The following is a 22,829-nucleotide window of genomic DNA, read 5'->3' on the forward strand; positions in this document are numbered from 1 at the left end:
ACGCGTGATGCTGTTCGCTGCTCGTTGTTAGCTCAGCCCTGTCCGCGGGCCCACAAAGGGAAGACCTGCTGACGTGGAAGGCATGCAGCCCCAGTCTTCCTCCTTTCACGGGCACTAGCAGCTAAGACCACGTTTTTGGCATGCCTGGAATGCGTCAGGGCACACAAGTAGTTTGCAAAGTTACACGACAAGCAAGAGACGCTCGCCAGGCACAGAGGAACACGCAACGTAAGCATCCAAGGATCTGTAAGAGCTCTACTCATGACAATAAACAAACTGCAATGAATTGGCTCTAACTACCCTGTTAACTGGCATTGAGCCCCAACTCCTCTCTAGCATCGTCCCACAGCCTGTGGTTCTCTTCCCAAGGGTGGCTGCCTGAGCTCCTGCCTGCAGGTGTTGGTTTCTTGCAGATGTCGTCTTCTTCCTCCTCATTGCTGGGTTCACCTGGGCCTCAAGCAGGGTGATCCATATGGAGCCTCTGCCTGGCCATCCCCTTTTCTGCATTTTTTTTCCATAACTTGCAAAAAACACTAGCTGGTACCATTACCTGCAAAATGCCACCGTTAAGCAGCCGCTAATTGCAGCAACGGTGTTCAACCGTACTGCTCGTTCTGTCCCATATTTCTTAACGCAGCATACAGGGCACATGGCATCTTGCTCTGGGGCTGGTTTGATCTGAAGTAGCCTTTAAGTCTGTTAGCAGCTGGTTTGTTGAATTAGTGTTTCTGTCCTTGCACGTTCACAAAAATCACTATCTTAAACAAGACAGAAAAAATCCCACGTGTTTGTGAATGCAAAATCATAGGTAGAACTTCTGTGGAAAAGTGAGGCCTGTGATTTTACTAGGCACGTATGACAACAAAGTAGTGTCTGACTGTGTGAGAAGCAGCGTTCTGTCCATTTGCTACTTTAAAACCCCAAATAAAAAGAATGGTATGCCTTCACACAGCTGAGAAAGGAGTAATACTAGGGCCACAACGTATAGGTTACTTTCAAGTAGCAGATTCCTACATTATGCTCCAAACCACATTTTATTTTATATCTCTAATATTAATGGTCACTTGGTATAGATAGCCAGTCTGGCTCAAGGTAATGCTACAGCTACATTAAACACAAAGGTGTGCACTGTGCCCAGCAGCATATTTAGTTGATAATATACAGCAAGAACTGCTGGTGGTGTTCTGTTTTTCACATTCTGTCAATAGAACACTTAATCTTTTTAAAAAATGTATTAATTATACATAATTTCCTTAATTGCCTTTCTAAGTCGGTGACCAAGCGTGCTTGTTACGTGCCTTTGCTGCTCGTCAGGCCACCTCTCCTCTGGCCAAGGGTCTGTTCCACGGGGCTATCGCAGAGAGCGGAGTTGTAGCCAGAACTCTGATAGCTGACCCTCCTGAAAAGCAAGCTAAAGTAAGTAATTTTAACATCTACATTGTTCCATATTTTAGTAGTTTAATGGTATTCAATATTATTACCAACCTTTTAATATTGTAGCTTTCCACACGTTGATACTTCCTGTGGAAAACATCCATCTGCACACCGATTTATGACACTGCTTTGTTCAAACTTCCAAATACTCAGTACTGTGTGTGCTGTTGTAACTTCTTTAGGTCACAGCTTTTCCACGAAACATGGCTCCGGTCTGCAGTTGTGACGGCAGGAATCAGAGTTGTGCAAAATCAGGTCACATTCCCAGCACAGTGTGGCTGACCACTGCTCACTGTGACCCGGTCGCTGAAGAAAGAGCTGCTCACAGGGGAGTAAGCAGCACAGTTCATGTAAGAAAATTGTCAGACTTTTGTTACGCTGATTGCAGAGCATTGACCATGCTGGACGTGAAAAATCTGATTCAGCGGCAGTGGGTCAGCGCTTAAGACAAAGAACAGCCAAAGAGATGGCAGACGTAACTCTAAAACGGGAGCCAGTGCAGTACTTTGTAAGACAGAGTAAATCCTTCTCTAAAGGCAAAACTTGAAGCAAAACCGTTGTGTGACATTGGCTTGCCTTTTGTGGGACTTGACAACAGTGCACTTGAGCCATGAGACCACACCTGAAGAATCTGGCTGGAACACCCTCTGCCCTCCTCGAACCAGTGCATTCATCACAGGAATGTGAGCAATTAATGGAGTTTTTCCCTGGGAAGAGCTATGCACCAGGCAGGCAAGACGGCAGCACTGCGTGTTGGGGGAAATAACGCAGCAGCCTTTCCAGGAAGCGCAGTTGTTGAGAAAGCTCTTCTCCTTGCAAAACTGACCTTTTGTTAGCAGCTGGTTTATCTGTCGCCATAACCAGTTTTTTCCCTGTCAGTGGGCTGCCTTGTCAGTCCTGTTGCAACCTCACCACGCAAGCCCGTTTCGACCCTGTTCCTCACCCAGCCCCAAGCAGCTGGACTTAGAAACTGGCTAACAAGTCACTCTCTGCTTTGAGCATTCAGTGTTAAATTCTCGGGCGGTAATTAAATGGGGTCAGAGAAACTCAGAACAAGGCTTGAAACTTAGTTACCTTTGCTGCAGAGTGACGTGGATCGGCAGGGTTGTGTGAAGCCAGCGTACGTGCTCCCTTGTCTTCTGTACCAGTGGCTTGCACTTGTGCTCATAGTGACAACATATTGAGAGCAGAGCATGATAATACACGTAAATTTTTGCGAAGTCAAGTCTACGGGCTTAAAAATGAAAACATGCTAAAGCAGCCAGAATTTGTCCTTTGGCCCACTGCTACTTGGCAAGTCAGCAGCTCTTTAGTCCAGTGATTGGCTGGTGTGTAAGTGTAGACAGGCCATGCCAAAATACCCAGAATTAGAAAATAATTTTATGTTATTTTGTTTTCTGTAAGTTTTCCTGGGGTGGATCTCACTTTTTTGTGTAAGTGCTGTGAGTTCTTAATTTTAAATTAAAATTAAAAATACGTATTTGAATGTAACATTACATTAAAAATGTGCACAGTATAAAGCTTTGGGCATCCTTAAAGTAATGTTTTAATCAGCTGATGTCAGGCCTAATTTATGCATCTCTTCTTCAACTCTCTAAACGTTACATCTTCTAGAGTCTGGAGCTCCTGCCTACTTCTTTGAGTATCAGCATCGGCCCACTTCTCAGCGGGACAGTAAACCAGAGTATGTGAAAGCTGATCACGGAGATGAAGTCGGCTTTGTCTTTGGAGGACCGTATCTGGCCGGTGATATTCAGCTGTGTGGTGAGGAACAGAACATTCAGTGTTCACTTACAAATTATGCTCGTAACATTGGCATTGTTCTATTCGGTGGTGCTACTTCCATTTTAATCAGACTAAAGTACATATATGAAGTGAGACAAAAGTATAACCCTTTCTCCTGTTAGAATTTGTTTAACACGAATTTACTGTCTTCTCCATACTTTGCCGTGTACAGTTTGCCGTTTCGGAAGCACGGTAAGTTACAGATATTGTCAACAATTTGGCAAATAGGACGTCTGCTAGAAAACATCCCTGTCGTTCTGTCAGCGCTGTTCATGAATTTGCCAAATAGCTTTGGCTGAAGAATGAATTGAAGGAAAGGTCAAATTACACTTGCAGGGGATTAGCAGAGTGCTTGGGAAGCAGGAGATCAGGGCCCTCTTCTTTTTGTGAGGGATTTAAGCGAGTGTCTCCTCCTTTCCAGGAAACCCCCCCAGGCTGTCAGGCTCCGCAAAACAGGGGACTCTCTCTTTTGCAGGCAGCGTTCCAGCTAAGTTGCTTAGAGCAGGGCTTGGAACTCCAGTGTTTCATTTTGTTCGTGCAGATCTAATGGTTCCGTTAAAGACTGTTTTCCCCCATGACTCAATTAATATTTAAACATTTTATTCAAAACTGAACCGGTCCATTGAGGAAGGATTAAAGGTGTGCTCCCAAAATTGCTTTTGCCGTGTCAGTTCGGGCATTCTGGTAGGATTCTGGAAGTTTTCGTTCCTTCAGGCAAAGCTACAGGCAAATCACCTTATTTCCTTGTACTCCAGTTTCCCACTTTGTAGAATAAGGACAATTACGCTTATCTCATTCATAAAGAGTGCTGAAATCTTCTCCTGATGGTTGCTGGATTACTCGCATGTGGCAGGTACGGAGCCTCTGTTGTAATCAGTAAGTTGTTACAACATACTCGCAGGCTGAGATGCTGCTTCTGTAGTAGCAGTGTTCTGATTTCTGCCACACTTAATAACTGTTTCGTCCTTTGTCTCTCAGGTGAGGTTACCGAGGAAGAAAAGCAGCTCAGCAGAACTCTGATGAAGTACTGGGCTAACTTTGCTCGCAATGGGTAAGAATCGTGAGATTCCTGACGCGCGTTACTGGTTTGTACTGCCTCTGTGGTGAGGGAGCCGGTTTGTTGGCTCAGGCCTAACGGCTGTGGCTGAATTCTCCCCAGCTGAAGAGGGCGCTCACTCTTTCTTTCTTGTTGTTTACAGAGACCCTAATGGGGAAGGTTTGGTTGACTGGCCGTCCTATAACCTAAATGAAGAATACTTACAGATAAATCTAAAACAAGAGAAAGCCAGAAAGTTGAAAGAAAAGAAGGTAGAATTCTGGAGAAAAGTGATGTTAGAAAAGACAAATAACAGAAAAACGGAAAACAAGAAAGTTAATTCAGAGTTATAACTTACAGTCTAAACATGCACATAAAAGGCAAAGTATTAGGGTAGTAAAAGAAATTCCTTAAAATAATTTTGAGGGTAAAAACATGTTTCCCTTCTTTTCACCCTTTCTTCACAGTTGTCATACTTGCAGTTATTCACTGTAATAAGTCCAGCTGATGGACTTCCCCTTTGTGATCCTTTACTTCTCGCTGGATTTGTGTCTACAACAGAAGCCTCACTTATTAAATATAGGTTACCAGATTTCCCCACTGCTCAGGTTTTGCTGTTGCTTCCCCATGATCAAAGACAGAATGTAGTGGCAACCTTGTTTTAATTAAGTGAAATCAATAAAGACTTGATCCGCAAGTATAACTGTCTTTTGATGTCAAGTGGATCGGTGATGGTACAGGAGTTTCATTCTTATTTAGATACAGAAATGTCCTGGGGGGGGGGGGGGGGGGGGGGAAGGAAACTAAAAAATGTTGTGCCTTTTAAGTCAGTTTTACAATGGAGGTAGTAGATTTCTGACTGTTGTGACATAGGATCAGCAACAGTAGTGCTGGAATGAAGACTTCTATGAAGTGTTAGAAAAGGGAGAAACAGTCTCCCCTACCCACACTTTTTTTCCTTTACATTTGTCAATAACTCCCTTAGAAGGATCAACATTGGTAACATTAGTTTCATGCTTTCTGTCCATTCCATGGTGCTTTATGTTGGACTCCAGGCAGTTCTCTGTGACACCAGCCAGTTCCACATTCCCTGCTCCTGTGGGGCCTTCGTTACTAGCGCTGGACGGGGATTCCTTTATGGGAATTATTCCAGTGCCCCTGCTGGCTGATACGCACTTGGACTGTCAAGAACAAGTCTTGAATGCTTCCTTTCAGTGTTGTCAAGAACTGCTTTCTCTGGTATGTCTTGTTTGTTCCCTGGATCAGGCTCCTAGGCTGCTCCAGCTCCCCCAACCACATTCCCGGCCATGCTGCTCTCTCCCCACAGCATTACACAGCTCTGTAGGTCCTCAGGGCATCTCTTCCCCTCTGTATCTCTGGAAGAATTTAAGATTGTTCATAGCTGATAATGTCCTACAGCAACTACCTGGCCATCCCTTCTTTCTGGATGGCTTTATTGGAAGAAATAGGGTGGGATTTCCTAAGTCTTTCTGCCCAAATTCTGTAGCCAGTCAGAACTCGGGAGGCAGGGTTAGGCTGTTAGCACACCCGCTGTTCCGGTCAGTGGGAATTCTTGCTAAGCAGCTGTTTCAGCTAACATGTTTAGTGAGGGGAATATAATTTCAAAATAGCATTGACATATTTTCATGGCACATGCAATACCCCTGAGATCCTGTGCCCCTCCCTTTGAGAGGAGCAGGCAGCACTGCATGTCTGTGCACAGAACGCATGCTGATGTTGTAAGTGCATGCAGAGAACTGACTTCTCAGGCACGGGCACAGTGCTGAAAATGAATCACGGGGGAAAATGTCAAAAGCTTTTAGTCCTATCTACCTAAGGGTGAGTGCTCTGATACTCTGTCCCATCCCAGAGACCTCCTGATGTGAGATTGCCACATGCTGAAGAGACAGTGTGTTAAAGCTGTCCAAGCACTGGCTTCATAGACTCCTGTGCTCTAAGCTTCATATTCTCAGCTTCATTGAATGCTCCCCAGGGGCTGAGTAAAAAACCAAACTGACCCAGTTTTAAATGCAGGCTTCTAAGCACTTCTAACATACATACTGGAGGCAAAATGTAATTGTGAGCTCCTGTGCAATTATAGGCCTATAAATGTGACATTTGTCTCTATTTTTCAGCTACTGAAATCAAGAAAGGTAGCAGTGCAGTACGGCATAAAGAGGCAAATGTCATCATCAGGCAGGACTGGTTTTTGATTGCTCCCTGACTTATGCGTTATTCACTGAGCGAGGGTAAGCTGCAAAATGTTCTCTCTTAAAAGTAAATACCAAACAGGATTCAAGACTTCCACTTGCCAGGTAGGTACCACTGTCTCCAGATTCCGCACGTTTAGTCGATGTCACTAGCTTAAGAGTTTCCACATTTGCAGAGCATACAGGTCATGCTTGTAGAGCCATGCAAAGTATCTACAGGCAAGGCTGCAGGGATCTGAAATCCTGTTTGGTTATTACCTCATTGTAAGTAAGATTGGCAGAATTTGCAGAAACCGGTAATATCTGCAGAATGGCTGCTGCCTTTGGCCGTCTCTGGGACTGTGTACGGGATATGGGCTGAGACATTTTGCAGAATGGGTACTTGAAAGAGAAGTCGTGAGTAGAACAAAGAAAGACTGAAGAGTAAGGCTTGGAAAATAGCATGGAAAACGAAGGGGAAAAATAAAGGGAGAGCAAGGGGGAAAGGACAGAGTTTAGCAAAATCAGCAAAGATCAGGAGATAGAAAATAAATAGTTTATGGAGATAAATAAAGTTTGTTTCAGCGAAAGGCAAGAGCAGCGAGCGGAGCACAACGCGTTTGGCCTTGGAGCAGAGGAGGACTCCTGTGGTTCGCAGGTCAGAAGTGAGCTGACGCATGCATGCTCGTCAGGATGGAAGCCGAGCCACGAGCCGGGATTCCTGTGGTTCCACCTCGCATGGAAACAGTTTTCCGAAGCCGGGAACCAAAGCAGCCCAGGGTAAGTGGAGGGGGTGAGAGAATTTGCAACAGTATTCAAGCAGGCAAACTGGAGTGCGGAGGTTATTCCTACAAAGTACTTCTGCCCTTGGCTTCCCAGCAACCTTTGTCACACGGATAAAGGTGGAAGATAACTTTTGCTCAACGCCATCGCTTGTACCCAGGCACCTGTTCCCATTCGCTGCCTCTGGCAGTGCGTACAGCTCACACTGCCATAGGGACTGTACATCCACAGCAGTGCAGACTGATCCCAGACCAGTTTTATTGACGTTTAATGTCACAAACTTCACTCGTGCGAAACAAGAAAAAGGTCATAAGAGCCATAAAAATTCTGCAGTGAGGTTATTGTCCACATTATTTTCTTAGAAGCACAAATTTACGGTGTTCTCCCATTTGCCAACGCACGCTGTGCACTTAGCGAGCGTGGGGAGGCAGCTCCCATGCACGCCAGCACTGCCGTTGTTCACGGTGCTGCTGCGGCACAGGGCAGGAGTCCCCTGACTAACGGGGCAAGTGCTCAGGCTACGCTGTGGGTGCTGGACGTGTCCAGGTGAAGCTCTCTGGCAAGCGTTCGCTCCCTGAGCCGCCCACTGTAAGGGGGACCAGGATTTACCTACAAGGGCTGTAGATCACACCCGTGCAGGTGCCCTTGGGCAGGGTTGGAGTAAAGTACGCAAGCTGAGCCATAGCACATGGGACTGTCAGGCACATTACGTATGTGCTGAATTCCTTTGGTGATCATGGATCTTTAGGTCCCGCTTAGCTGAAAACGATGGTGCAAGCAGTAAATTAATCTATACGAATGCTGTCTCTGGCAGCTGAGAATTCTCATGATATAAAATTGAGAAACAGCCTTCCCGGGGTAAGATCTGCTGAGCCTCACAAATAAAAAAGAAAAGAAAACCAAACAAAAACAAAGGCAGAGTCCGAAGCTTATACAACACTAACAGAACTCCTTAGTCATGTGGGCAGAAAATCTCTTTCATTTCTGTTCAGCTCTCTCCCCTCTTTTTTCACATCGTGCGCCAAGGATAGCTGTGAGTACACACAGCAGTCCATAAACCCTCCCGATCTGTCAGAGGCATTAGATGTGTTGTTACCACCCAAATCCTTTAGTGCTGTTCCTGTATTACAAAAGCTGAGAAAGCGTCTCTTTCGCATTGCAAAACTCATGTGTCGTGTTAGACACCAAACACACACCCCTGAACACGCAGCGCTGAGGGGCAGGTGGAGAAGCCACCCTCCAGGAAAAGCAAAGATTTTACTAGCACTGTTTTTGTCAAAAAATATCCTTTCATGAGAATAAAAATCCCTCAACTTTCACTTCAGCAAAAGCACATTTTTCAGTATATTGTTTTGGATTTTGCTCTTTGTGGCTATGTTGTTTCTTCCTTACATCGAGATGTAGTAAAGTGAAAGTGTAGTTCGCTCCCTGGTCTCTTCGCCGCATAGTGCAAGAAAATCCTGTGAAACTGGGAACTGTGAAAGACGGTGGTGTTACAGCAGCAGGACACATCTCCTGGTGCAAAGGAAGGCTGCTTTCAAAGCACTTTACAGCACACAGCCGATGCCTGAGGTGCTGTGAACCAGATTCACATGGCGTGACAGGCGGCCCGTACGGAGCCCGCGGACCCACCGTGCGAGGCGGGAGGGCTCCCGGTCCCTGCACGCAGCCGAGCTGCGGGCGAGCAGTGGCTTGCGCAGGGCCGTTGCTCTGGCGGCCGGCCGCTCGGCCAGCTCCCGGCTTCAGCATCGCTCTCCCCAATCAGGCTCTGCCTTGCGCAAGAGCTGCGCTCAACAGCCTTTATATAACGCAGCACACCGAGCAGGGTAATCTGTGACTCGCCTGCGGAACGGCGACCTGCAGAATGACGTGGCTGCTGTCTTTGATTCTCACCGTCGGGGCTGCGGAGCTTGTCGCTACTGGTAAGTGTTGGAAGGGTTTTTCTCTGTTGCTTTCCGTAAGGAGACCGAGCGCGTGCAGCTTGCTCACCCGGGGGAACCCCATCTTTACCGTCAGCCCTGGGCACCCAGCCTCGCTGCGTAGAAATTACCTCTGAAGAGCAATTAGTTCTTCATTTCTTTTTGCGATCTGTTTTCAGTCATTTGTCTTACTTGCCTTTCTTCCAAATAACGAAATCAAATTCCTGTCCCAGAATTTTAGGGGCTGCTGGGGCAGAGCACACCGCTGCACCACATTTGTGATTCGGTGCTGAGAACTTTCACACCGATCTTAAAATGGATCTTACCTAAACGCTGACAGTCTTTGTGTACGCCAGGCTGTTTTCAGGTGTGTGAGAAGCTTTTTCGTACTATAGTACGTACTATCAAGGATCCGGAACGTATTTTGTATGCTCACAGATCCTTTTCGTGAAAAGGAAATGACTTTTCTGAATGAGAGCAATCTGTTGGACTTTGAACTAACAGCTTGGGTCGAAAAGGATTAAGATCTATACGCTGTTACTAATGTGTGTGGAAAGGAAGACAATACGTATGATACACCTTGGGGAGACCGCACGCACAAACCAATCAGAACGAAGGCTGAAATAATGCCAGCTGTACTGAGAAGAGTTTGTTGAGGCCTTACTTATGAAAATGAATTGTTAAAGCGAACAAAAGGTGTATCTTTAAATAGCTAAAGCTCTTAGAATCCTGGCAACTCCTTACAGATAGACCAGTTGTGTAATTTTGTGCTCCCATCCCCCAGGACAACAAGCAGAGCAACCAGAAGTGGGGACCAAGTACGGGAGAGTCCGAGGGTACCAATTCCGAGTGGACGCAGCTGAGAGGAGTGTAAATGTCTTTTTGGGACTCCCGTTCGCGAAGCCTCCGGTTGGACCGCTGAGGTTTTCCGAACCCCAGCCACCCGAGCCGTGGGACGGTGTCAGAGATGCCACTTCCTACCCACCAATGTAAGACAGCGACAAAACCACCCAGCTTTTTAATAATTTTATACTATATGCAATTCCAGGATAGTGATGTACAGAGCAACCAAAAGCCACAATGGTAAATCCCTCGGTGCCATCTCGTTACCGCCTGCAACTGTTGCAATGAATGCGTTTCTAAAGACACCTTTAAAGGTGCGCTTTTTATTAAAAGCTGCTGTCTAATGGGGGTCGGTGATGAACTAATACGGACCAGCACTTTGCCAGTAATGTTCTGTTTCGGGAGCATTTGGCCATTACTTAGCAATGTTTATAAACTGTGTAGCTTTGGAGCAGGAACAGAAAGAAGCTGAGGAAATGCTGGAATAAAGTACTAGAAGGCAAAAACACTGAGTGAGCCACATGCTGAGTAGGACACATAAGAAACGCAGACTAATTCTGGCCTGTGTTGTAAATGACTTACTCCATGTGCACTACTGCCCTTGTTTAGTGAATACAATATAAATACATACAATATATTTTACAATACAGAAAGCTATTGAAGATGTAAAACAACTCATTTGCATTTTCATTGGAGTCATTTATAGCCATATATATTTGCAGGTACATTTCTGTATACGTTATACATTTTGAAACATGCAAAATTATGTTGTTACGCGTGTTATGCGTGGCTCCTGTTTACGGATCTCCTCAATGTCAGGTCAAAGGGAGAAAATATATTAAAAGAGAAAGAAATTGTTTTCTGTTTTCTGTTGCCAGCAATCTGGAAAAGTACTAGAGATTGGTTCTGGTTTGCACTTTACCGTGGAAGTATAAAAAAAGGTACATTTGATAGCTTTGCGGTTTTAGTTATTTCTGTTGCTTGTCATTTTTTCTTTTGTTCAGGTGTCTACAGGATAAAGCACAAGGACAGGGTTTTTCAGACGCTATTACTAATAGAAAAGAAAAAGTTCTTCTCGAAATGTCTGAAGATTGCTTATACCTAAACGTGTACACACCCAGTTCTACAGAAAAACAGGAGAAGCTGCCTGTAAGCAAAACCGTTATAACACCTCTAGCAAAATTGGTTTGCAGCAAACCTGCACCCTGCACTGTATGCAGACTCACGGGTGCCGTTTTGTAACGATGATCGTTACACGCTTTGCCCCAGTAAATATTTGCTGAGGTTTGAAAGAGACACAAAATCTTATTCTACAAATAAAATGTTATTGACATTTTAGCTAGGTAATGTTTGATTTCCTCTATGCAATCTGTGAAAAGTCACGGGGCACTGGTGTAATGTAAGTAGTGCATCACATCAATGCCGTGTGGTAAGACTGCAGGCCTCGTATTTGCAAGGCTTCTACCATTCGTGAAACGTAGTCTGAAAGAGTCAGGAATGAAACAGCACAAAATATTAGATTTTGGTTTACACTTAGTTTTTATCACTGGGAGCTCTTATGCGTGCTGGACTGTTTCTGGTTTTGTCTTTCCAGGTCTTTGTGTGGATCCATGGAGGTGGGTTAGTTTTTGGAGCAGGATCATCGTACGACGGTTCAGCGTTAGCAGCCTTTGACAACGTGGTGGTTGTAACAATTCAGTACCGGCTAGGTATTGCTGGATATTTTAGGTGAGATATTTTATCTCAGCTTTTGCTAAGTCATTCCCAGAATTATGTGTGCAAAGCCTTTGCGAAGAGACGGGCAGAATACTTGCTTATGCAAAGAAACTATACCTGTTGTAATTGCACATGCACCAGTTGGGAACAATTTACGAGCCCCAGGTCTGTTTCCGAGTCTGTGCTTGTTTGATTGCTGCTCAAATCTTAACGCTTCCTGAGCCGTTTATTTTTCCGTTGTGTTGAGAAGCTCTGTGCAGAGAATGGCATCTGGTTTCTTATACTAGACATTGTGTTTTTGTCTGCCTTTTTTCTTGCATTGAGCATTTAACCAAATCCATTCTTTCTCTGCAGCACTGGTGACGAGCATGCCCGAGGTAACTGGGGGTATCTGGATCAAGTGGCAGCTCTTCAGTGGGTTCAGGACAATATCATACATTTTGGAGGAGATCCAGGATCTGTCACTATCGCTGGAGAATCTGCAGGAGGAGTCAGCGTTTCTGCTCTTGTAAGTTCACAGTAATACCGATTTTAATTACTTTGGGGAAAAACCTACCATCCCACATTCATTTTCAGTACCTGCATGTGAAGTCAGTGAGAGAAAAGGGGTAGTTTATAGTAAATGACACATCACCTTGCCCTATAATACAATGGGATATCAATACAGCTTCTGATTGATGAATATGTTCTTTTCATACCCAAATCCTGTAGTTCAGACCCAATGTTATTCCTCATCTACTGAACTGAGTTCTGGGGGCTTTTTTTGCAGCACCAAAACCCCCAAAATTTACCCTTATGAGAAAAGTCCTTTACGAGGATGTCTTGCCCTTCTCCTGTTGGCTTCGACAGCCACTCGAGCAAAGCGGCCCAGGCGAATAGTCAGGATAGCTGAACCAGACATGCGTTTTGTGACCTGTGATGAGGTAAAAGCTTTAAATCAACACGGAGCACGTTGGCTAAGAGGTCCAGATCGTGCAATGAAATCAGGGTTCAGCAATACATGTGATAAAAATCGCTGTTTCCTAAGCTCCTGCCCTCCAGCCAGCAGCTCTTTACTCCCCTTCTGCAGCACAGCCCGATCTTGGCCGCGGTTGCATGCGGTCCCTGTCTGGCTTCCAGCGTGGTTGCATGCAGCCTTGGAAGCCAGGTGCTCCAGCAGGGGAAAGGCAGGCACGAACTCCTCCTCCCTGTCCCCGACAGCACTGCCAAAGCCCTCTGCACAGCTGAACCGGGATCAGAGGCTGCAGAATAACAGCTTGGTGACGTCTGCTTTCAAAATGTTTTAAATGGTGATTTCTGATATTGAAATTCAAAGTCAGTGGTCAGAACACGATGCTTGTCGTGCTTGTAACTCTTGTCCTCGTCTTTTTACAGGTCTTATCTCCCCTGGCGAAGGGCTTGTTCCATAAGGCCATTTCAGAGAGTGGTACTGCATCCAGGATTTCATTCACTGACCAGCCTGAGGAGGAAGCACAAGTGGGTATCTGGTGGTATTTTTATTTTTCCAGATAGTTTTGCATGTCTCAAATTCTTTATTCCAAAATGCAAAACCAGATTTTTTTCCTTGTGAAACTACAACCACAGCCATCAAAGACAGTATTTCTGTGTGCAAATAATACATGTTTAGTGATGCTTTGCTTTTCAAACACCCAAATATCCATGTATCTCTGAGTGAAAGCAAAAGACTAAGGAAGCGAAGAGAGAAGGCAGGGAAGAATTGTGAAATGTAAAGGAACACTATAACATGTACTACTGTCTTCAAGAAAAGTTGAGCTATAATTTTTGGCTGGAAAATGGCACCAGATTCTGAATACTCTTCTCTTCCCCTCCTGTTTGTTGCCTGTTGTGTGAAGATAAACAAGACTGTATTCAATTTGTTTATATTTAAAAAGAAGAGATGACTTCAACCCCCCCCCCTTTTTTTTTCAACTGCAAGACACAACTTCCAGGCACCTAGATTTGACAATCTGGGATATAAAAGAGGCAAGATTATAATGAGCTCTGTCTCTCCAATGGCAGCTGTTAGTTCCCCCAAAGAGACGTTGCCAAGAAAGATGTCACGCGCTCTGCGTTGCTGCTTACGTGGCTGTCTTCTGACTGTGCACCACTCCAACTCCTTCGCCTCAACCTGCCTTCCCAGGCTGGCATGTTCTTTACCAGAATGACTCTCTTGCTCTATTTCTGTATCCAAATACCTGGCAGGCGTAGGTTTTGTCCTTCTGCGCGGGTTGCAGTGCAAAGGGTTACGAGGGCTTCCCATTCTCTGCCTCTGCGGTGGAACACGTCTGGCTGCAGTGATCCTTGTGCAGAAGCGCAGACCCCCCCTCCGCTGGGCTCGGGCTCGGTGGCCACAGGGTAGGAAAACATGAGTGCCTGTTTGTTTTTATTGGTTGCAGAGAATTGCTGCTGCCGCTGGCTGTGAAAAATCCAGTTCGGCTGCAATAGTCGAATGCTTAAGAGAAAAAACAGGAGAAGAGATGGTACAGATACTACAAAAAATGGTAGGTGAAATTATACTTCTTGCATTTAAATGACATGCCAAATGTTATCCTAACAGACTATGCTATTTCTGTGTTGTAATATTAGGAGAACTTGAAGGGAATGTAACATCTGACCCTCGTGACCTTTCAGGATTTGACAACACTGCAGCTATGTTATACCTCACCTGAAAAATGTGCACAGGTTACTCCCCTTTCATTCCGCACGGCCTTTGAGCTACTTGTGTTTTGCTGTCATGCTCTGACAGGGGAAGAAAAAGAATGTATGAAATGTCACAGTTTCTCCCAGAGAACCTGAAAATTAATTAATATAATGTATTACATCCTACTTAAAATTTCCCAGCGCAGTGCTGGCTTCCATGTTCCTTGCAGTTTCAACACAGAAGTTTGGTTTTCCACCACGGCTCCACACATCCATAATAGGATTGAATTAACTAAGAATAGATGTAAAGTGGACGTCATCACCTATGTTTCTGAAGCGTTAAAAATGTAATGCTAATCTTCACAGAATCTTCTGCCTAGTGCAGAAAATCTGTCAGGCAAAACTTAGAAATGGCTTGAATACTATTACTTCTTGTATTTTCACTTGGCACTTTCTTTTGCTTTGCTTTGGAACTACAGTAAAAATCTCAAAATTTTCTCTAGATGCAAAATTTGCATATTAGTGAAGCTTGCTTTTTTTTTCCCCCTCCAGCCTTCCCCATACCGCAGTGCATATGCAGATGGTGTATTTCTTCCAAAGAGTTTCAGGCAATTACTATCTGAAAATATGATCAATGCAGTCCCATATATAATAGGTATAAATAACTGTGAATTTGGATGGACTCTTCCTATGGTAAGAAACTTATAATGTCATTATTAATATATCATTTTGTTAACACAAAATTTTCTAATAAATACGATTCTCTGTATCACACAGATAATGAAATTTCCTGCTTACGCAGATGGTCTGGATGAAGATGTCGCACGTCAAGTTTTACGCAGCATCTTAGCATTCACAATTATGGTAAGAGAGCATTTTCAGAATAACCCAGTGCTGCTCCTTCACTGGCCTGGTTCCACATTCATGCTCCCGGAGGGGTATATTTTAGAGGCAAACTTTGTTCTGTTCAACAGCGTCCTACCATGGGGCAGTAACGGGCAGCAGACATGGTGTATTCCTGTTGCCACTAGCGACTGAAAACACACGTCACTTTTTTATCCTAAACGCCCCTCTTTTTTAAAAGGAGTGCTGTGGAAATCCAGGAGTGATTCAGGTACCTAAACATCAATCTTTTATGACATTTTACATACCCTAGGTTGTCCGAGACACAGCTAGTACCAGCAGGTAAGACATGAGACCTGTAGAACACACCATTCTGACGGAGTAGCTGGAGATGAGAAAGGACAACCTGAGATGTTTAGAATGGCACTGAGGGACCTGTGTTTAGGTGTCTTCAGTTGCTTCCTGGTAGTGAACAACCCTCTCACCCTTCTGGTTCCTTTGTGCTCTCCTGAATCTACTAAACATAGAAAAATGCAGATTAAAGGTAAGAATTACGGACTTCATAAACATGGCCAGTACTTGTGATGGATCATTCGGTGTCACAGACATCCATTGTGAACTTGCAAAGGCAAAGCCCAGGCTTGTTCTGAAAGGGGCAAATTATGGCCATCTACAACAATAAGTGAATTTTATGAAATCCAACAGGATTTCTTTGTCACGAGGGTTATTTCCACAGAAGGGAGAGCAGACTGCCACATCCGTTTATCAGCACCACTGACTGATGTCTACCTAAAGATGTTTGACCTTTCGAGCTTGCAGACCTCTTGTCCCTCAGAACATCTATGTCCAGTAGCTGTCTAACTCCCAGCTGTGAGCTCTGAGCCACTCTCTGACACAGCTGAGCATTTTCTCTGAAAGAAGAGGCAGAGCGTTTGGGGTTTAGCCAGGGACGTGCAGATGGCACGCTCAGTTCGTGCTGTTAGTCTTTATAATATTCATCATCATTTTAAGAAGTATTTTTATTGTTCATTTCAGGGTACTACTTCTGAAGTTACTGATCGAGTATACAATGAATACATAGGGAATGCAGAAAACCGTGCTCAGGTGCGAGATGGCCTTCTGGATGCATTAGGAGACTCTTTCTTTGTTTTTTCAGCCATTGAAGTGGCCAGATACCACCGAGGTGAGTGTCTAATTCGGCTCCTGTTAGAAGAAACATAGAATTCCATCCTGGCTTGTGTTTGTGGACAGTATGCATCACACTACATTACCCAAAGAACTGAGAGTGTTTTCATTTTACCAAACTAGGTTGTGATGAAAGTTTATTGTCTGTGGCAGCAGGTACTTTCAGGTCTCCAGCTAACACTCTTCTGTACGTTTTCTGCTAGATGCTGGCAACCCAGTCTACTTTTATGAATTTCAGCATCGACCGAGTTCCACGGCGGGTATTGTACCAGAGTTTGTAAAAGCGGATCATTCAGATGAGATTGCCTTTGTCTTTGGGAAACCATTCTTAGCTGGTGATGTATCCACGCTTACTAAAGCATTCCTTTTAAAACATGGTTGTTATTCGTTTTGCTTACTGGAGGGCTTTCTCTCTTAGAAACATCAGAATCAACATAAACATTTTCTGTCTTTAGTGGTAGTTACTTTTCATTAAGTCATTCGTCCACAGTTCTCCCCTGGAGCTCTGCTCCAGCAAAGCTCCCATAGCTCAGAGGAACACGTAGAACCGATTGCAGTCTGTTGGAATTGATGTAGCTGCTACTTTTTTGATTGTTTAGTTTTTAATGGTGCCATTTCATCTCTCACTTCGCAGGTCATGCTACAAAAGAAGAAGAAAAACTTAGCAGAACTGTCATGAGATACTGGACTAACTTTGCTAGAAATGGGTGAGAAACATAACGCTAACAACAGCTCAAATTTTGTCCGTGCTGCCTGAAACATAATAGCAATACTTATATGGTGGTTCCTACAAATTTGGCAGAATTTAAGATAAATATTGAAGCAAATTGTTTCTATTCTTAATGATTGCAAGGAAAACCTTTTAAATGAACCTGCAGACCAAAAAAAGAAAAAAAAAAATCCAAGAGCTATTACTCCATCTGCAATGGCGTTTTAGATCCAGAAATAATGGCAATTGTTAAATGCTTGCTATTCCACTGATTAGCATTTTGATAAAAACCATCCAACTGCTCAGGAACTAGAATCACATAATCTGAGCCTGCATTAGTTTTCTGAAATGCTCTCAGCCTGAGCAGTCAGAGCACCAGTGACAGGCACATGGAAAGCTAACTTCTCATTGTATTGTTTCCAGCAACCCCAACGGAGAAGGCTTGGTCCACTGGCCTCAGTATGAGCTGGATGAAGCATACCTGGAAATAGGACTGGTGCAAAAGGCAGCAAAGAGATTGAAAGAACACAGAATGGAGTTCTGGGCAAAGCTCACAGAACAAATGGTGGATGAAAGGAGAGAACACACCGATTTGTAGAGTTGTGGAGGGTACAGCTTTTAAAACCCAAAGTCAAACAAAATTAGTTTGTCAGGATGCAGAGTCTAATAATCACCTTCTAACTCACTGTTGCATAAGCTGTTGTCATGATCACAGGGAAAGGAGAGAATCAAGGGAAATCTGGAATGTTTGTGGGACTAAAAATCTCTATATAGTGAAGCAAGAAGAAAAAACCCACAATCTTTCAGGCTCAAGCAGACAATGGTGTCTATTCAGTGGGTATCAAAACCGAGTAGTGGTCCTGTGAGAAGGGGCAATGAGGGGGAAATTGGCAAGTACGTTGAAATCCGTAAGAAATACCTACACAGAACATATTGTGTCAGAATATGTTACGTGCTTATTCTCCTCTTCTTTCAGAAGAGAATGATCAGTTGTCATTCTTAAAGCCTCTTTCCCCTTGTTTTTAATTGGACATCGCTTGTAGTGAGCAGAGCACCCATCAGAAAACATCTGTGAGATGGGCTTGGCTTCTCACAGATGAGGACAAAATCTCTACTTGTTTTCTTGTTGTGTAAACCGTTCTAAATAAATGTTGGTTTTGATTTCTTGAAACTTCCTTTTCTTTCACTTTGCTGATATAGGCTAATTCCAAGAGGTTAAATCACACCCAAGAAGCCAGAAACATGCCCAGTTTCTTTCTCCAACCTAAAGGGTATCAGATATGAATTTTCCAGCTTTCTTTGCAGGATCCAGGCCTCAAGGCTCTGGGGTTTTCACAACTGCTCTGTGGTGTTATTATCTGTTCTTCAGCCCCTCCTGGCAAGGAATTGACAATCCACGCGCTGGAGGGAGGGAGCACTGCTGGCAGGACAGACCCCCGCTGAGACAAAAGCGGAGAGCAACGCGTGATGCTGTTCGCTGCTCGTTGTTAGCTCAGCCCTGTCCGCGGGCCCACAAAGGGAAGACCTGCTGACGTGGAAGGCATGCAGCCCCAGTCTTCCTCCTTTCACGGGCACTAGCAGCTAAGACCACGTTTTTGGCGTGCCTGGAATGCGTCAGGGCACACAAGTAGTTTGCAAAGTTACACGACAAGCAAGAGACGCTCGCCAGGCACGGAGGAACACGCAACGTAAGCATCCAAGGATCTGTAAGAGCTCTACTCATGACAATAAACAAACTGCAATGAATTGGCTCTAACTACCCTGTTAACTGGCATTGAGCCCCAACTCCTCTCTAGCATCGTCCCACAGCCTGTGGTTCTCTTCCCAAGGGTGGCTGCCTGAGCTCCTGCCTGCAGGTGTTGGTTTCTTGCAGATGTCGTCTTCTTCCTCCTCATTGCTGGGTTCACCTGGGCCTCAAGCAGGGTGATCCATATGGAGCCTCTGCCTGGCCATCCCCTTTTCTGCATTTTTTTTCCATAACTTGCAAAAAACACTAGCTGGTACCATTACCTGCAAAATGCCACCGTTAAGCAGCCGCTAATTGCAGCAACGGTGTTCAACCGTACTGCTCGTTCTGTCCCATATTTCTTAACGCAGCATACAGGGCACATGGCATCTTGCTCTGGGGCTGGTTTGATCTGAAGTAGCCTTTAAGTCTGTTAGCAGCTGGTTTGTTGAATTAGTGTTTCTGTCCTTGCACGTTCACAAAAATCACTATCTTAAACAAGACAGAAAAAATCCCACGTGTTTGTGAATGCAAAATCATAGGTAGAACTTCTGTGGAAAAGTGAGGCCTGTGATTTTACTAGGCACGTATGACAACAAAGTAGTGTCTGACTGTGTGAGAAGCAGCGTTCTGTCCATTTGCTACTTTAAAACCCCAAATAAAAAGAATGGTATGCCTTCACACAGCTGAGAAAGGAGTAATACTAGGGCCACAACGTATAGGTTACTTTCAAGTAGCAGATTCCTACATTATGCTCCAAACCACATTTTATTTTATATCTCTAATATTAATGGTCACTTGGTATAGATAGCCAGTCTGGCTCAAGGTAATGCTACAGCTACATTAAACACAAAGGTGTGCACTGTGCCCATATATTTGAAGAAATTCTTAGCAGCATATTTAGTTGATAATATACAGCAAGAACTGCTGGTGGTGTTCTGTTTTTCACATTCTGTCAATAGAACACTTAATCTTTTTAAAAAATGTATTAATTATACATAATTTCCTTAATTGCCTTTCTAAGTCGGTGACCAAGCGTGCTTGTTACGTGCCTTTGCTGCTCGTCAGGCCATCTCTCCTCTGGCCAAGGGTCTGTTCCACGGGGCTATCGCAGAGAGCGGAGTTGTAGCCAGAATTCTGATAGCTGACCCTCCTGAAAAGCAAGCTAAAGTAAGTAATTTTAACATTTACATTGATCCATATTTTAGTAGTTTAATGGTATTCAATATTATTACCAACCTTTTAATATTGTAGCTTTCCACACGTTGATGCTTCCTGTGGAAAACATCCATCTGCATACCCATTTATGACACTGCTTTGTTCAAACTTCCAAATACTCAGTACTGTGTGTGCTGTTGTAACTTCTTTAGGTCACAGCTTTTCCACGAAACATGGCTCCGGTCTGCAGCTGTGACGGCAGGAATCAGAGCTGTGCAAAATCATGTCGCATTCCCAGCACAGTGTGGCTGACCACTGCTCATTGTGACCCGGTCGCTGAAGAAAGTGCTGCTCACAGGGGAGTAAGCAGCACAGTTCATGTAAGAAAATTGTCAGACTTTTGTTACGCTGATTGCAGAGCATTGACCACGCTGGCAGTGAAAAACCTGATTCAGCGGCAGTGGGTCAGCGCTTAAGACAAAGAACAGCCAAAGAGATGGCAGACGTAACTCTAAAACGGGAGCCAGTGCAGTACTTTGTAACACAGAGTAAATCCTTCTCTAAAGGCAAAACTTGAAGCAAAACCGTTGTGTGACATTGGCTTGCCTTTTGTGGGACTTGACAACAGCGTACTTGAGCCATGAGACCACACCTGAAGAATCTGGCTGGAACACCCTCTGCCCTCCTTGAACCAGTGCGTTCATCACAGGAATGTGAGCAATTAATGGGGTTTTTCCCTGGGAAGAGCTATGCACCAGGCAGGCTCACGAATACCAGGCAGGAGAGTTACAATTGCAGAAATGGAACTGGCCAGCTCTGCGCAGGTCTCGGTGCCACCAGCAAGGCCGGTCCCAGCAGCCGGCGGGTTTCCTAACGCAGCGTGCAAGACGGCAGGACTGCGTGTTGGGGGAAATAACGCAGCAGCCTTTCCAGGAAGCGCAGTTGTTGAGAAAGCTCTTCTCCTTGCAAAACTGACCTTTTGTTAGCAGCTGGTTTATCTGTTGCCATAACCAGTTTTCCCCTGTCAGTGGGCTGCCTTGTCAGTCCTGTTGCAACCTCACCACGCAAGCCTGTTTCGACCCTGTTCCTCACCCAGCCCCAAGCAGCTGGACTTAGAAACTGGCTAACAAGTCACTCTGCTTTGAGCATTCAGTGTTAAATTCTCGTGCGGTACTTAAAATCAGGTTGGAGAAACTCAGAACAAGGCTTGAAACTTAATTACCTTTGCCATTATATATTAGAACTAGAAACGGGTCACTTGGGTGATTTCTTTAGGTCAGTACTAAGAAAGCTAAATCATCTTTCCAAAAAAAACCAGTATGTAAATAACAAGGGAGTGCTTTTATCTCCAGCATCCTCTCTTCAACAATGCAGTTGCGGACAGTGTATTTTTCCTGAAAAACCCATCACTGCTACTAGCTGCAAAAAGGATCAGTGCAGCCCCATACATAATAGCATTAAAAACTGTGAATTTGGATATGTGCTTCCAACTGTACGATGCATGTAATGCCTTTCATTTATACGTTGATTTATTAACTACTCAGGAGCATAGCAGCTCACAGAAAACATTCTTTTTACCCTGCAGGTGCTGAAATATCCTCCTTTTGGAAAAGGACTGGACAAAAATGTAGCATCCAAGCATTGAGAGCACAGAGTCTTTCACAGCAAGAGGCAGTGTGCTAGCTGTTACCTAGCGAGGGCTGGCACCTCAGACCTACACTGAAGCCGCTTTGTCCCCCCGTTACCTGCTCGGACACAGACACGCAGCAGAACTGCCCCACGCCCCGAGATGCTCCCCGCGGAGTGCCTGGGGGGGGGGGGGGTGGGAGAGCAGCAGGTCACGGCTCAGGCCCCAGAGCGGGTCCATCCATGCAGGGTCCCGGGGCCAGTTCCCAAGCTCCAGAAGATGGTTACGGTTGTCTGAGGAGAACACAGTGTCCCAGAGGCCACCAGCTTGAGAGAACACTGTGAAAACTCACACTAAAGTAACTCCAAATTTTTTTTGCTTGGTGCTAGGGATTCCCACCCAGAAGGCAGCAGGCACTGCTGGCTGGTAGGACCTGAGCAGGTACCAACGCTGTTACCAGCATGCAGCAAAATAATTGACTCTCTAAAACTGAAGTTTGGAGTTTTAGAAAGCGGGCATTCTTCACTGCAGCGCTGGATGCACAGGGGATAGCTCTGCCCAAATGTGTGTACCGAAAAACCACAATTACTAGGTATTTATGCTGTGTTAACATACATATTCATCACATTTCTGAGAAATGCTTATCATATTCATGGTTTTTCCAATAACTCATTAGCATGTGTTAATGCCCTTCACGCACTTCTGTTGGCACCTGCGGGTGCTCGTCGGGGGTCTTCAGATGAAGGCTCGTACTCTTCGTCACGGTGTCCACAGGCTGACCTTTGCTTCTGCGCAGACTCAGTTCTAAGATCACGTACACCGCGTCCTTCCAGGTTGCTTCGTTACGGTGTGACGGTCGTCTTGCAGCCTCCTTATCCCCACGGCTCCGTGCATCTGCTCTCCCGAGGCCGAGCTGCCCAAGTGCGGTTATTCCGGAGTCTCTCACCTTACAACCGTCCCCATTATTCACAAAGAACCAAGACTTGCTTTGGTTTTGATCCATCTGTTGTGCAATGATTCTGGCGGCCTAAAGCAGTCACTTTTATCCACACCCGCGGCAGCTGCCGCCTCCGCTGCCCTCGCAGGCATCTCGGCCAGCGCCGGGCTCCCACGGGGAGCTTCATCAGGCCACGCCGCGGCGCCGGCTCCCAGCTTGGTTCTGTCCGTTAGACGACCCAGCGTACATTTATGAATTTCAGCATCAACCCCGCTCAGCTAAACGTTCAAACCCAGGCT

The 22,829-nt window shown here is 45.0% G+C and overlaps 3 protein-coding genes across 4 annotated transcripts; all 3 read left to right on the forward strand.

Moving 5' to 3' along the window:
* Positions 1-2,044: 2,044 nt before the first annotated feature.
* Positions 2,045-4,958, forward strand: LOC142362803 (fatty acyl-CoA hydrolase precursor, medium chain-like). The gene is made up of 6 exons (XM_075433416.1): positions 2,045-2,117; positions 2,314-2,415; positions 2,583-2,639; positions 3,034-3,198; positions 4,198-4,270; positions 4,419-4,958. The coding sequence occupies exons 1-6, from the start codon at positions 2,045-2,047 to the stop codon at positions 4,606-4,608; spliced, it is 660 nt and encodes a 219-aa protein (XP_075289531.1). The 3' UTR covers positions 4,609-4,958.
* A 4,064-nt stretch (positions 4,959-9,022) lies between these two features.
* LOC142362924 (fatty acyl-CoA hydrolase precursor, medium chain-like) lies at positions 9,023-18,253 on the forward strand. 2 transcript variants are annotated; one of them, XM_075434147.1, is made up of 13 exons: positions 9,023-9,149; positions 9,931-10,135; positions 10,994-11,138; positions 11,584-11,717; positions 12,060-12,213; positions 13,080-13,181; positions 14,102-14,206; positions 14,898-15,038; positions 15,123-15,209; positions 16,224-16,371; positions 16,577-16,708; positions 17,008-17,080; positions 17,506-18,253. In XM_075434147.1, exons 1-13 carry the CDS (start codon positions 9,092-9,094, stop codon positions 17,678-17,680), a joined length of 1,659 nt encoding a protein of 552 aa, XP_075290262.1. In that variant the 5' UTR covers positions 9,023-9,091; the 3' UTR covers positions 17,681-18,253. The 2 variants fall into 2 exon arrangements, with proteins under 2 accessions (XP_075290262.1, XP_075290263.1); XM_075434148.1 differs by lacking the exon at positions 14,898-15,038 and having other exon boundaries at positions 9,029-9,149.
* An 86-nt stretch (positions 18,254-18,339) lies between these two features.
* LOC142362925 (fatty acyl-CoA hydrolase precursor, medium chain-like) lies at positions 18,340-21,611 on the forward strand. The gene is made up of 4 exons (XM_075434150.1): positions 18,340-18,770; positions 19,833-19,978; positions 20,179-20,346; positions 21,552-21,611. Exons 1-4 carry the CDS (start codon positions 18,692-18,694, stop codon positions 21,609-21,611), a joined length of 453 nt encoding a protein of 150 aa, XP_075290265.1. The 5' UTR covers positions 18,340-18,691.
* Positions 21,612-22,829: the final 1,218 nt, after the last annotated feature.

Source organism: Opisthocomus hoazin, chromosome 12, assembly GCF_030867145.1.
Source record: "Opisthocomus hoazin isolate bOpiHoa1 chromosome 12, bOpiHoa1.hap1, whole genome shotgun sequence".
NCBI classification, from domain to species: domain Eukaryota; kingdom Metazoa; phylum Chordata; class Aves; order Opisthocomiformes; family Opisthocomidae; genus Opisthocomus; species Opisthocomus hoazin.

Excerpts from the sequence above, each read along its gene's own strand:
- LOC142362803 (XM_075433416.1), top strand. The coding sequence starts at position 2,045 with ATGAGACCACACCTGAAGAATCTGGCTGGAACACCCTCTGCCCTCCTC. Across the intron at positions 2,118-2,313 it reads AGTGCATTCATCACAGGAAT|TGGGCTGCCTTGTCAGTCCT; the intron begins GTGAGCAATTAA and ends TTTCCCTGTCAG. Across the intron at positions 4,271-4,418 it reads GCTAACTTTGCTCGCAATGG|AGACCCTAATGGGGAAGGTT; the intron begins GTAAGAATCGTG and ends TGTTGTTTACAG.
- LOC142362924 (XM_075434147.1), top strand. The coding sequence starts at position 9,092 with ATGACGTGGCTGCTGTCTTTGATTCTCACCGTCGGGGCTGCGGAGCTT. Across the intron at positions 11,139-11,583 it reads AAAAACAGGAGAAGCTGCCT|GTCTTTGTGTGGATCCATGG; the intron begins GTAAGCAAAACC and ends TTGTCTTTCCAG. Across the intron at positions 14,207-14,897 it reads TACAGATACTACAAAAAATG|CCTTCCCCATACCGCAGTGC; the intron begins GTAGGTGAAATT and ends TTCCCCCTCCAG.
- LOC142362925 (XM_075434150.1), top strand. The coding sequence starts at position 18,692 with ATGCGTCAGGGCACACAAGTAGTTTGCAAAGTTACACGACAAGCAAGA. Across the intron at positions 18,771-19,832 it reads GGCACGGAGGAACACGCAAC|TCGGTGACCAAGCGTGCTTG; the intron begins GTAAGCATCCAA and ends TGCCTTTCTAAG. Across the intron at positions 20,347-21,551 it reads GAGTAAGCAGCACAGTTCAT|GTGCTGAAATATCCTCCTTT; the intron begins GTAAGAAAATTG and ends TTTACCCTGCAG.